Source organism: Homarus americanus, unplaced genomic scaffold (genome assembly GCF_018991925.1).
Source record: "Homarus americanus isolate GMGI-L3 unplaced genomic scaffold, GMGI_Hamer_2.0 scaffold11628, whole genome shotgun sequence".
NCBI classification, from domain to species: domain Eukaryota; kingdom Metazoa; phylum Arthropoda; class Malacostraca; order Decapoda; family Nephropidae; genus Homarus; species Homarus americanus.
In genome coordinates, this window is record NW_024754732.1 from 109831 (window position 1) to 124120 (window position 14290).

Genomic DNA, 14290 nt, shown 5'->3' on the forward strand with positions numbered 1-14290 from the left:
TTTAGTACCCTCACCGACAACCTCAAGTTCTGTAAAGTTTTTCTCTTTTTCTGCCATCTGTAGTGTGAGTTTATGGAGGGACTTAACCCGCTGGGGACTAAGGACTATTGACTGTATTAAACCATCAGTCCATCACCACTTCTATAGGGCTCCTCTCCCCCCCCCTTACCCCCCTTCCTCTCTCTCTCTCTCTCTCTCTCTCTCTCAAAACACTCCCACACACACAAACATCTTCACTACCCCCTGATGTCCTTGGTATGTTTACTCTCAATACCTCCTCGCCGCCCATGATCAACACCCAGGGCCTCACCTCTGACGTTACCCTCTTCTGGGAAACGCTTTCTAAGACAACAAAATTCTTCTTGGGATACGTTGACGTCACAGAGGCAAGACAGACGAGGGAAGGGGGGGAGGTGATGTAAGGGAGGGGGGTGATGTAAGGAGGGGTGATGGGGAGAGGTGATGTAGGGAGGGTGATTCAAGGAGGGTGATGTAGGGAGGTGATGTAAGGAGGGTGATGTAAAGGGGAGGGTGATGTAAGGGAGGTGATGTAAGGGAGGGTGATGTGGAGGTGATGCAGGGGTGATGTAGGGAGGGTGATGTAGGGAGGGGGTGATATAGGGGAGGTGATGTAAGGGAGGGGGGTGATGTAAGGGAGGTGATGTAGGGAGGGTGATGTAAGGGAGGGTGATGTAAGGGAGGGTGGGGTGATGTAAGGAGGGTGATGTAAGGGGAGGGTGAGTAAGGGAGGTGATGGGGAGGGGTGATATAAGGGAGGGTGATATAGGGAGGAGGGTGGTGTAAGGGATGGGGGTGGTGTAGGGATGGGGGTGATGTAAGGGAGGGGTGATGTGGGGGGGTGATGTAGGGAGGGTGATGTAAGGGAGGGATGATGTAAGGGAGGGGGGTGATGTAAGGGAGGGGGGTGATGTAAGGGAGGGGGATGATGTAAGGGAGGGGGGTGATGTAAGGGATGGAGGTGATGTAAGAGAGGGGGAAATGAAGTCATATGCTATTGCGTATGTGGTTCGTTGTTACTACTACTACTACTAATTCCTCCACCACCACTCCTACAACCCCCACTACTACCACCACTCAACACACTACTACTGACCCGCAGGAGGAAATACTTAACGGAATGTGACGTCACGGGCGCCCTTTCGACGTAGGTATAAGGAACTGGAAGGTAAAGCAGGTTAATGGTGTGGAAAGGTAGAGAGAAGGGGTTATAATACAGTACAGGGGGATCTAGTTCCTTATTGGGTCCCTTGTCGATGCGTTTTTGTTGATGATGTTTTTGTTATGTGGTGTTATAGGAGAATTGTAACCCCTTTGAGTGTGTTGATTTAATCTCCTGAGAACGATGACATTGCCCTCAACGCACTCAAGTGGTTAATCCTTTGAGGACAATGATCTTCTGTCTGTCTGCAAGTGTGTGTGTGTGTGTGTACATCTGTACACTCAACTGTACAAGGTATATGTATGCACAGAGCCAAGTGCTTTTATGCATGTCTGCTTCCGTGTGTGCATATGTACACTCACACGTGCGTGCGTCCATGTACATACGTCAACAACCTCGGCGCCATGACTGGGGTGTGTGTGAGTGAGGGAGTATCCTACCTCCGCACCCTCCCCCACCATTCTCCCCCAGTACCCTCCCCAACATCGTCCCCCAGTACTCTCCTCTATTATCCCCTCAGGAGAGCTACAGGACATGCCTAGTCACCTCCCAGTTTCCAGTACCCGGCCGGGATATTCCACCTGGGCCACGCCTCCGTCACATGTGTCACACCTGGGCCACACCTGCGTCACACCTGTGTTACACCTGCGACATGTCATCTTTACACCTAATTCACACTTACGTCACATCTACGTCACCTGTTAATCGTGTTTTGTTAACCGGAAGATGATAGAAGTGAGGTTCCTTTCAGGCTTTCTGACTCACAACACGGAAGTTCTTCGACCTTGTCTCTGCACTCTTGGTGTCCAGTATACAACACACACACTCACTACAATACCTTCACTGGTGTGTTCTCTGAACTAATTAATGAATCACCTGAGTATTAGGCACGTGAATACATATTCAAGAAGCCATTCATTTTCTTTCAGACCAACAGATGTATTTTTTATATAACCTAACCTAACCTAACTTGCATAGGGGGGGGAGTCAGTCATCGCGTAGTAAGCGCCCTGGAGGCATTGGTCATAGAGAGTAAACACAATACCACGAATAAGGAAGATGTTACAGCTAGTGATTAAAATTCCTAGCGTACGTGAGGCAGACGAACATGCAGAGAGACGATCAATATTTTAAAAGTTTTCTGTCTGATAAATTCCCTTGGATAGATAGATGGATTTCCTGAGTTGGATTAAACAGCCATTGGGGATTTCTTTTAGGCTACGTCAAGTATGAAAACATTGGAGCCACGTGAGTTAAAAAATGATGTGTTTCACTGGCAGGGAATCAATGTTTGGTGAGTGTTTGTGGTGAGCGGCGCAGCACGTACACGGCCCCCCACCCCACCTCACCCGGCCTTCTCCCCACGCCCACCCCTGCCCAGTCGACGTATCGTGGTGGGCGTCGTACAGGGGTGAGGGAGGGAGCTGGGAGGGGTATTTATTGAGGATTATTTGCCTGTCGTTGTCCTTTATGGCTTCGCTAAACAACCTGGTTCAGCGTTGGGCTCCTCCTCCACACGCTCCCTCAACACGCTGGCCAAGAACCCTTGTTAAGGCGGCACCGGACTATAACCGACGTGTTTATCAGCCAATCCTTTTCTCTCATTTTTTCCCTCCTAGGAAGCATTGATTGTGTCAGGTCTTAAACAGTCGAGAATAAATCGCCTGCTTCCTGCTCACCAACACGACATTTTGAGGAATGTTTTGCGGTTTCTAAAAGTTGAAAACATTTATATAACACAATTTTAAGATATGTTCGGGTGTATTTTCCGTCAAGGAGTTAAACAGCACCAAATAGATTACTTCTTTGTTGTATTTCATAAATATCCATTGAACTTGCATGCCGTTAACCCACTGAGGACATTTGAGGACACCCCCCGTCCCCTCCCCTCTCCCCTTCCCCCTCCTTCCCCTTCCCCTCTCCTCCTCTCTCCCCTTCCCCTTCCCCTATCCCTCTTCAAGATGATTTTATTATGGATGAGGCTAAAAAAAATCGATCATACGTCCGCCAGGTTACTATCACCCTAGAGTAATGCCAGTGGCCTTATCCCAAGCTATCGTACAGCATTTAAAACCGATTTAGGAATGATAATACAAGAAGCTTTTAATGGCGTCTGAAATGCACTGTACCTTGACTATATAAATAAAAGCTAAAATAAAATAGAATATAGTTAAAAAATAAATAAAATAGTCATATTAAGTTTGTTTGTTTTTTGTCCCAGGAGAGAATGACAGTGTTACCAGCAGATATGGAAAGTATATATGCTCGCATGTCTGTCACATTGCAGTGTTGCCAAGATAAACAGAACTGCTGGTGGAAAGTCACATTCAGCCAAGGTCAATACTAGTGTCCCCTCTCTCTCTCTCTCTCTCTCTCTCTCTCTCCTCTTCCCTACCCTCCATGACCTCCCAAACCCTTCCCCACCGTCACCTCCCCAACCTCCCACTGCCACCTCTCCAACCTCCCAACTTACCCCACCCCCCCAACCTAATTCCACTTCCCCAGTCTCTCCCACCCCCCCCCATCATCTCCCCAACCTGCCTCCCCCTTCTACCTCCCCAACTTCTCCCCACCTCCCCATCATCTCCCCAACTTACCTCCCCACAAGCACCAGTTACCAATCTTCCCTAAATGAGAAACAGCTCTCCTGGTCTTCAAGGAACTATGTGTGACGTTAATGAGCTTGCCCCCCGCCTCCCTCCCTCACCCCCACGCCCCACGCCTCCTCCCTCACGCCCCACGCCTCCTCCCTCACCCCCGTCCCCACGCCTCCCTCCCTCACCCCGCCCCCCTCCCTCCCTCACCCCCCACGCCCCCCACGCCTCCCTCCCCTCACCCCCGCCCTCCTCCCTCACCCCCACGCCCCCACGCCCCTCCCTCACCCCCCCGCCCCCGCCTCCCTCCCTCACCCCACGCCTCCCTCCCTCACCCCCCACGCCCCCTCCCTCCTTCCCCCACGCCTCCCTCCCTCACCCCCACGCCCCCCGCCTCCCTCCACTCACCCCCACGCCCCCACGCCTCCCCTCACCCCCACGCCCCCACGCCTCCCTCCCTCACCCACACGCCCCCCTCCCTCACCCCCACGACAGGGTAAATTTGTCCTTAATGAGGTAATGTGTGTTGAGAAGATTTTTTCTTAGTTTAACTCTTCTTCTTCTTCTTCTTCTTCTTCTTCTTCTTCTTCTTCTTTAAGGATACGAATGATGATGAAAAGGAGGGGAGAAAGGAGTGAGAGAGGACAAAAAGGGAGAATGAGAGACAGCCAGATGGAGACAGAGAGAGAGAGAGAGAGAGAGAGAGAGAGAGAGAGAGAGGGAAGAACAAAACTAACCATTGACCAACCACCAATATTGTGAGGGTAAACCTGAAAGGAAGGAATGTATAGGTGTGTGTTTGTTTACCTGTTAAGGCCGACCAGGTGAGGTGAGGTAGGGGGAGGAGTGGGAGGTGTGGTGAGGAGAGAGGGAAGTGACGTGAAGAGAGGTGAAGTGAGGGGGAGAGGGGTGATGTAAGGAGAGGGAAGAGGGGTGATGCGACGGGGAGGAGGAGGGGAAGTGAGAGGAAAAAGGTGAAGAAAGAGAAAGAGGAGTTGAGGTAAGAAGAAGGAGGGAGGGAGAGATGTAGAAGAAGATAATCACCATGAAAACAAGATGAAAAAGAGGAAGAAATAGAACGAAGGAGGAAAGAGAGACAGAGAGCCAAACCATTCGTATTCAACCCCACAGTAACAAAGGCAAAGTCCATCACCTGTCAAAGATATTCCTAACCTCTATACTCCCGCGTTTGATCGTCATTTGTTTTATTGTTTACATCCCGTGACCCCGAAGGTTAATAAGACAATGCGTCAATCTTCATCACCAACTCTATGTGCCTTCACGTTGTAGCATAAAAACAGACTTAAAAGCTGTTTATTCTCCACTAAAGGGATTCTCTGAGGTCTTAAAGCAGTGAATCAGAGACGTGTTGTTTGAGTTAGATTTACGTTCATGGAAAAAATATATACGGGATTTTTGGGGGTAGGGAGGGGTTGTGTTGGTGATGCTGAAAGACCTGTCCGTCATCGATGAGAGTCAAATGGATTCATAGACTATTAAATGACGGTCTTAGTGGATTCAAACACTATCAAGGGGGATTATACTGGATGTAAACACTTATTCACGTAATTTATACTAAGCTAAAGGAGTTACAATAGGTAATATGGGGTTAAATTAACACTCGTACTGCTTAATCAAGGTGGATAACGTGAACCAGGTAAAACAATGGTATCAAACCTCAGCTACAAGGACAAAGGAACGTAACAAAGCGCATTGTCCTGGGCCAAAACTTACTAATTCCCAGCCAGGTGGACAAATGTTGACAGTGGCCCGCCTGACGCTTCACTACACAGACCGGGGCGAAGGATTATTGGAACACGTAACAACTGTCTTCTTTTCTATTGCATATATTTTAGTCTTAGGAAAAATAAAAGTTACATATTTGTTTTGTGACTTATGTGGTAAATGTGTAACAGAGATTAATTTTCGGGTGTGTTTTATTATTTTATGTTTGTGGTTTAGTGTTTGTTCTGTTTGTGTAACGTCAGAGTGACAACTGTAGTGGATGGTGAAGTTTGTGGTGTGTGTGTGTGTGTGTGCATGTGTGTGTCCCTAAAACTTGGCCGACACTGCACTCAACCACCTTCACCTCCCCAACAGTAAAATAAGGCACACACTCACAACTAAATGCGAACCAGGAACCTTTAGGACAAGTGGCGAGCGCTGCAAACACTCAGCCACCGCACCCCGTTACCACCCTCAACACAGCACAGTAATGGGGGCTTCTAAAACACTTTCCCACGCTGAAGGAAACGTGTTTAGTTCTTCAGTAAACTTCCTCACGCTCAGCCGCTGTAGATCACCTTTACAATTGTGACCATAACAGCGGTGTATCTTTTATAGCTCAAGATATTATTAACTAAATACCTATAAAAGCTCTTTTTTTAATATATTGCAGAAAATAAAATTACCTTTTTTTCACTTTTTTGTATAATAATGACAGTAAAACGATTATGTGATTTACGATGCTGTTAAAACGATTTGGTATGGGACTTTTATGTACAAATAAAAGTTCTACAGTGAGCAAGAATATTCGTATACAATGTTAACTTTCGTCCCTGATGAACCATGGTAGTATCCCCTTAACCCATCCACGAGTATATGTTTTCTCTCTTAGTTCCGTTTTCTTTGAAGGTTTGATATTCCTCTTACTCTAATTACTTCTACAGATGTAATTATGATCTTCTAAATATATGTATAACATTCTAACCTCAGGCAGGCAAAAGATAAATTCCTTTCCAGGTGTTCAGTTTGTGGTGTACAGGTGTGAGGTGTGTCGTGGGACCTCTCCAGCATCCGGTCTAACACACACACACACACACACACACACACATGACTTGTGATGCAGCTTGCTACGTAGAGTAATTCCTTTTGCTGTCAGATAGTTTGACGATTCCTGTCTGTCTGTCTGTCTCCACAAGCTTTTTAAAATATGTTGAACAAAACTCTTAAAAATACCTTCATGTGTGAGTGTGTGTGTGTGTGTGTGTGTGTATGTGTGTGTGTGTGTGTGTGTGTGTGTGTGTGTGTGTGTGTGTGTGTGTGTGTGTGTGGTCATGAGAACCTTAAAACAGTTAATAGCAAAGTGTGTGTGACTGTGCTTCCTCCTCCTCCACTTCCTCTGTTCTTCTTCCTCTTCCTCTTACTCCTCCTTTTCCTCCACCTCCCTCATTACCTCCTAAGCTAGCAGATAGGTTGAATTAAGTCAGGCTAAGTTAAGGGTAGATTAAGTCAAGTTAAGGATAAGTTAAATGAAATCAAGTTAAGTTATCTCTCTATCTCTCTCTCTCTCTCTCTTTATCTCTCTCTCTCTCTCTCTCTCTCTCTCTCTCTCTCTCTCTACTCACGCGCAAATCATCAGACAAATCTAATAATGACCAATAATTATTCTCCAAATGGGGGATCCAGCCCAGAAACAATCGCTCAGAGGCTAGTTATTCTCAATACGTCCGTCCGATGATACTTGCTCCTATCACCTGACTCCCAGAAACTATCGCTCGACCCCGTGTTACTTTCCGTTCACTTGTCCGAAGATTAATGGAATTTACCTGGATTGTGTTGACTGGATGATGGAGATGATGGATTGTTACACTGTTAGACTCCACATTACATATCCCACACCAGAGCCATACCCACATCCACACGCTCGTAAGTTTTCTCTATAATCCACACAACCTAATCCACATTACGTACCCAACACCGGAGCCATACCCATATCCACACATTCGTAAGCTTTCTCTATAATCCACACAACCTAATCCACATGACCTAATCCACACCAGATCCACCCAAACACTGTAAAAGACTTCCCCCTAATCAAATCTATCATTAACTATCATTACTGGGACATTGCATCTAGAAATTCCACCTCTTCATCGCTCCCAATTTCCTGTCAGTGAGGCGGCAGCGGCGTCCCTAAACTTAATCTCTGGGCCCCTCTCTGTTTTGACCATCTGTGTTTGTGTCTTTGTGAGGAATGTGGTGTTGTTGTTTTTTGTGTGTTTGTTGTTTGTTCATTGTGGTTAAATAGAGGTTTTACTGTATGTTAAATGAAAGGGTTATTATTAGAAATGTTAAATAAAAGGGTTAATATAATTCTTGTACGCACAATAGTAACTCACCTGTTTTTTTCTATTCAAGGCTGGCGGCGACGTTGCTGGTGGTGATGATCCTGGTGATGGATCTCTCGAGTACCCAGGTCGAGGCGTTCTCCCTAGGGCAGCTCTTCCCTGCCTCCAGACGCGGGGTTCGTGGGTCTTCCCTCATTGGCTCTTCCTCTTCTTCTCCTTCCTCCTCCTCCTCCTCCTCTTCGTCTCACAATGCCCTGCTGGAGGCTGTGAGGCAGGCGGCGTCAGGGAAGACCACAACAACGACGACGGCGACACCCAAGCCTAAGGTGAGATGATAATAATAATAATAATAATAATAATAATAATAAAAGAACGATTACTCAGTGAATGATATATTATTGTGCATGTTTGTGTAATTATATATGTAGGAATGTTATACGGTGGCCATCAGTGTTCTTAAACTTACACATGTCTGTTCAGTCATCAATGTATACAGGTACACACACACACACACACACACACAAACGATGACCGCAAACTTGTTCACTCAGACCAACACCTCTATTTACACCCTGCCTCTCTCTCTCCATCACCACCACTGTTTCTCTCTCCATCACCAACACCACCAATCCCTGCCTACCACCACCACTAACCCCTGCCTTTCTCTCCACCACCATCACCACCACTAACCCCTGTCTCTCTCCACCAGCATCACCACCACTAACCCCTGTCTCTCTCACCACCACTAACCCCTGTCTCTCTTCAGCCTGCCACCACTACAGTTCTCTGTCTCTCTCTCCACCTTCACCACTACAATCTCTCACCACCACTAACCCCTGTCTCTCTCCACCACCACTAATCTCTCTCTCTCACCACCACTAACCCCTGTCTCTCTCCACCACCATCACCACCACTAACCCCTGTCTCTCTCACCACCACTAAACCCTGCTTGTCTCCACCACCAACACCATCACTGCCATTCTCCACCACCTCCATTAACCCCCGTCTCTTTCTACCACCACCACTAACCTCTCCCTCTCTCCACCACAGACGCAGCAGCTCCCCGTCACCAACTCCCCCATCTACTACATCAGGCTGCCACCCTCCCCCTACATGTATATGCCAGGAGTGGGTTACGTCTCTCCCAACAATAACAAATTCAACTTCCTGCGGCCAGACATCGACTTCATCAACAATGGCAAACCTTCCAGCGTGTACCACTATATGTCTACACCACCAACGACTACAGCCACTACTACGACTACCCCTCGGCCTACTACCACGACGACTACTACTACTACCACCACTCCCTCCACGACGACAGTTAAGCCAACAAAGCCATTGCCAACCAAGAAGCCAAGCCATATTACCTGGCTTCAAGGACCCTGGTACTTCAATGGTCGCCCCTCTAACCTCTTCATCTTCAACTCACCTTACAATCCCTCTCACTTTGATAAGCTGCACCAGAGATATAACAAGCCAGGCATCTACCTCAAGTAGTTGCCTGATTGATGATCTTACTGGTAGATAACCTCCAAAAAATATCTTACTCGCGACGGGGGGTGGGGTGAGGGTAGGTGCGGGTAGCTAAGTTAAACAACGCACAGAAAACGCAAGTTGTTTTTCATAGATGGGAATCCTCTTTGATTTTTGTTTTCTTTTAATTTTGGGATTTCATAACACGTGAATAAAAAATAAAGAGATATATTTGTTAGGGAATTATTGAGAATAATACCCAAAACAATTATGATAGTCTTTTGTTATTTTTAGATGGAGGATTGACGGATAACGAACATAAAACAGTAAAAAAATACACAAATCACTTACAAATAAAGTTAATTTATTAAAAATAATATAAACCATATATGTATTATCGGTCATCTTAAATTATAATAAATAAAAGTCAGGATTTTAGTCATGAACCAAATCAATAACTCGTAAAGTATGTAAATTTTCATCAATTACCTGACATACGTAAATTAATTCAACCAGAAAGTGTTCCATTTTATTCAAACGAAATTGCCCACTAAAAAAGATCATAAAAACCAATTCCACGTTTTTTATAAGAAATACCTTTATACATAATACATCAATTTATTATAATACAACGAAATACAACATAGAGAGATCATAGAGTAATATATTAATGAATAATATATTAACCCACCTTGATGTATAATTCGTGAATAAGCTTGAAGAGGAAAATGTAACGCCATGACGTCATCTAGGTTTAAGGGCTAACTTACATATAATGTGTTGTGCCGCGCGTCAATGATTTCACACGGGAGGACTTGACGTTCACGGAAGGATTAGGATTAAGAGGAGTTTATAGTGTGTCTGTGAGGATGATTGGACGTGGCTCCTGTTAGACTTGGACTTGTGTATGAATGCTTGATCGTTAATTAGTTATATCTGATATAAATGAAGAGAAAACACGAAAAATAGTGAAGTATTGTACACTGGAAGCGGCGTCCATTGTTGACTCCAGCGTAGAGTAAACAGTGTGTGTAAAGACAGATAAACAAGTCAATTAATTAGACCAACGATGCGTAGTATGTTGACTTAGACGATTTGAGTCAGTTTTGTAATTGACCAGGTGATAAATAGGGCGTAACAGGTATGGTAAGTCGATTTAAAATTCCTCAATGCATCGCTTGAGTATTTTACATCAATACTTATAATCAATGATGCAATAACTCTGTGTTGATTGCAAGAAATACCATGTTGCATGACGTTGCTGTAAAGTGATTCAATAATGTGTGTTAATATTTAAAGGTCAATCTTGCAATGGTGTTGAATGTATGTCTTTGCAATAACGTATGTTGCATTAGTCAACTTTTCAATATTTGCAATAACGTAGATATGTCATCCATGTAGTGTACGCTTTATGGACAGGCTGACAGACACAAAAACAGGTAGACAGACACAGATATTAAGACAAATAAACAAGCAGACAGACACCAATTAGTTCAGCCAGTCAACTCAGTTATGGTAGACTGTTCCTATTCTGTTATATATAATTGACCAGTCAGAAGTTAGTAACCAGTTAGTGTGACAGTCAGTTAAGCTATAACAGTCTATGCCGTAAATATTTTTTTAGAGAGTAAACTACCACCTTATTACCTTAGTTTACCTGTATACTAATGTTAATTTACGTTAGTTTAACTGTATATTGAGGTTAATTTACCTTAGTTTACCTGTATACTAATGTTAATTAACGTTAGTTTACCTGTATACCGAGGTTAATTTACCTTAGTTTACCTGTATACTAATGTTAATTAACGTTAGTTTACCTGTATATTGAGGTTAATTTACATGTTAGTTTACCTGTATACTGAGGTTAATTTACATGTTAGTTTACCTGTATACTGAGGTTAATTTACATGTTAGTTTACCTGTATACCAATGTTAATTTACATTAGTTTACCTGTATACTGAGGTTAATTTACATGTTAGTTTACCTGTATACCAATGTTAATTTACATTAGTTTACCTGTATACAGAGGTTAATTTACATGCTAGTTTACCTGTATACCAATGTTAATTTACATTAGTTTACCTGTATACTGAGGTTAATTTACATGTTAGTTTACTTGTATACTGATACATAGAAGGTTTACCTGTATACTAAGCATATAGAAGATAGTTTGCGTATATATTGTCAACACAAAGACGACGTTTTACTTCCATTCCTTAAATTCCAACTATAAACTCGCTTATTTCAGTGTTATTGTTAATATCATCCATAAAAGATAAAAATATTGATAATTTCGTCTATCGTAGGAAATATTCAGAGTAAAACTTGTATTTAATGAAGAATATACTTGATAAATATTCTCTAAATTGGTTAACTGGTCCCCTAGGGTGTAACGTCAATGAGTATTCGTCAACAAAACTTTAAAAGGATGGATAAAGTTGTTTTTAGTTAGTTACAGGTGATATAAAGTTACTTTAGTACCTTTATATAACGTAAATATATATGAGAATTAAGATAAATAGGATATTTCAATTTGAAAATGAAGAATTTATAAATAAACAAATAACAAGTCAGAGTTCACTTACGGTACTGCACCTCCCACACTTCGATGGCGACTGATCCAAATTCCCAAGAATCCCAAGTTCCTCATCCAATATGGCGAATCACATTACAAGTGCCCGAAATTTTGACTTGTTCATATGATAATTACCAGAGGTTTATTGTCTTTATCGTCATTTGGCAAGTACGAATTATTATTATTATTATTATTATTATTATTATTATTATTATTATTATTATTTGTATGTCTAATGCTTGCGTTTAAGGCTCGTATTCCCTGCTTCTCTGTGTTTACATTCTGCATCAAAACAAAAGACTGGACGATAGCGTAAAAAAAAATCCCTTTCTAGAAGCTTTTGTTAATTAAAGATAATGTATTTGTATATAATTGTTATTGTTGTGTTGTGTAGAGCTTTTATTTGGCCTTATTTGTTATATTTGTTATGTGTTATGCCTGTTATTACGTGTTATTTCTTGTTATTGTTATGTTGTGTTATCTTTCGTGTTGTTTTTGTTCTCTCTCTGTGTATGTGACGTAATAAAGGTGTTGATTATTGTTTGTTTGTTTTTGTTTGTTCTTTGTTTATGATTGTGCTTATACAAACATACATACAAACACATTCACACCCATAGAAGACCTCCAAACACACACATAAATACACACACGTCCTCAACACACACACACACTCAACTTCCGGTGGACCAAAGAACCAATTAGTGGTACAGGTAACCCTCCTACCTGGTGTTGTGTTCTCTCAATTAACACATTAACAGCACCATAACTCTCGCCCCATACAGTTAATGGTGCAGTGAAGAGGCCAGTTAAACGAGCCGATGAGGGGCTTCCGGAAGTGGACTTAACCCCCCCTCCTCAGCCCTCTTCACCTACCCCTCTTCCTCCCTCCCTCCCTCCCCCCCCTCATTCCTCCTACCTCCTCTCCCTCCCCTAACCCACCACCTCCCTCTACCTCCCCAGCCCACTCCACCTACCCCCCCCCTCCCTCTCTCCCTATTTCGCCTCAAGCCATCACGACAAACAATTATCCCTGCTATTGGTCGCCACCCTATTTCAATCCCTATTTTGTACCTCAACCACTAGCCACCCATTAGCCACCCATCACCCAATTTGTCACCTTTGTGTAATGGGGATAAATGGGATGGTAATAATGGGTCGGGTGTCAGAGGGTGTGTGTGTTTTTACCTCTCTCTCTCTTTCTCTCTCTCTCTCTCAACGTACGAACCCTTAAAACAACCAGAGCTTAACCCACCTGTACAGAACCGGAAGCAATTATGCAAATGAGGTCGACAGGTGTACTAGTAATTACTCCCAACACCACCTTGACACACATCCTTGTACAGGGACCTAACGAGAATTACATACATACATACATACATACACAGAAGGGTCCTAAAACGGGATTCGAACCTGTATTTTAAATAACCAAAAATATCACGTACAGGAGTGGAAGATGTGTGTATGTGTCTATGTGTGTGTGTGTGTGTGTGTCTATGTGTGTGTGTGTGTGTGTGTGTGTGTATGTCTGTATGTGTGTGTGTATGTGTGTTCATCCTTCCCTCCAGGTGTGTCTTTCTCAGGTGAGACTAATTAGGGACAGGTAAGGGACGTGTTTACTTTCGTATTCCTGTATGGTTACTTCCGGTGGCCTCTCTCTCTCTCTCTCTCTCTCTTTAAACACCATTGCCATTCGATAACTTCTTTCATTTCCGACGATCGCCGATGGGCTCCACATGACGTCACTGCCAGAGGTATGATAATCTCTCCTTCGTTACGCCCACCGCCTCGACCTTCCCTTAGGGCTAACTCGTGCCCTGGGGAAGGTGGAGGAGGTGGAGGTGGAGGAGGTGGAGGTGTGGTGGAGGAGGAGGAGGTGTGGTGTGTGGTGGAGAGGTGGAGGGTGTGGTGGAGGAGGAGGTGCTGGTGGGAGTGGAGGGGGTGGAGGTGGAGGAGGAGGAGGTGGGAGGAGTGGAGGTGCTGTGGAGGAGGAGGTGCTGGTGGAGGTGGTGGTGGTGCTGATGGAGGTGGAGGAGGAGGAGGTGGTGGTGGAAGAGCTGGTGGAGGAGGTGGTTTTAGGGGTGGGAGAAGGTGGAGGAAGAAGAGGAGTAGGGAGAGAGAGAGAGGGAGAGAGAGGGGAATAGGGAAGAAGGAAGAAGAGATAAAGAGGGGAGGAAGGGAAGGAAAAGGGAAGAGAAAACAAATCAAACGAACAAAAAAAAATAGCAAAGAAAAAATAACAAGAAAATCACCAATTACAAGCAATAACAAAAAATCAGATCCAATAACAATTAAAATCAGTTTATACACTATTTCATTCACTCAATAAAATGTATAAAATAGGAAGATAAACACAAATAGCATAAATAAAAAGTCAATTTTATTCATTAATCTACA

The 14290-nt window shown here is 43.9% G+C and overlaps 1 protein-coding gene across 1 annotated transcript in view; it reads left to right on the forward strand.

The window, feature by feature from the left end:
* LOC121856085 (integumentary mucin C.1-like) overlaps positions 1–11020 on the forward strand; it is a 60149-nt gene extending 49129 nt beyond the window's left edge. Inside the window, exons 3-4 of the mRNA XM_042351381.1 lie at positions 7915–8170; positions 8895–11020. Coding sequence (XP_042207315.1) covers positions 7915–8170; positions 8895–9344 — 706 coding nt within the window. The 3' untranslated portion in view covers positions 9345–11020. The remainder of the gene's footprint in view (positions 1–7914; positions 8171–8894) is intronic.
* Positions 11021–14290: the final 3270 nt, after the last annotated feature.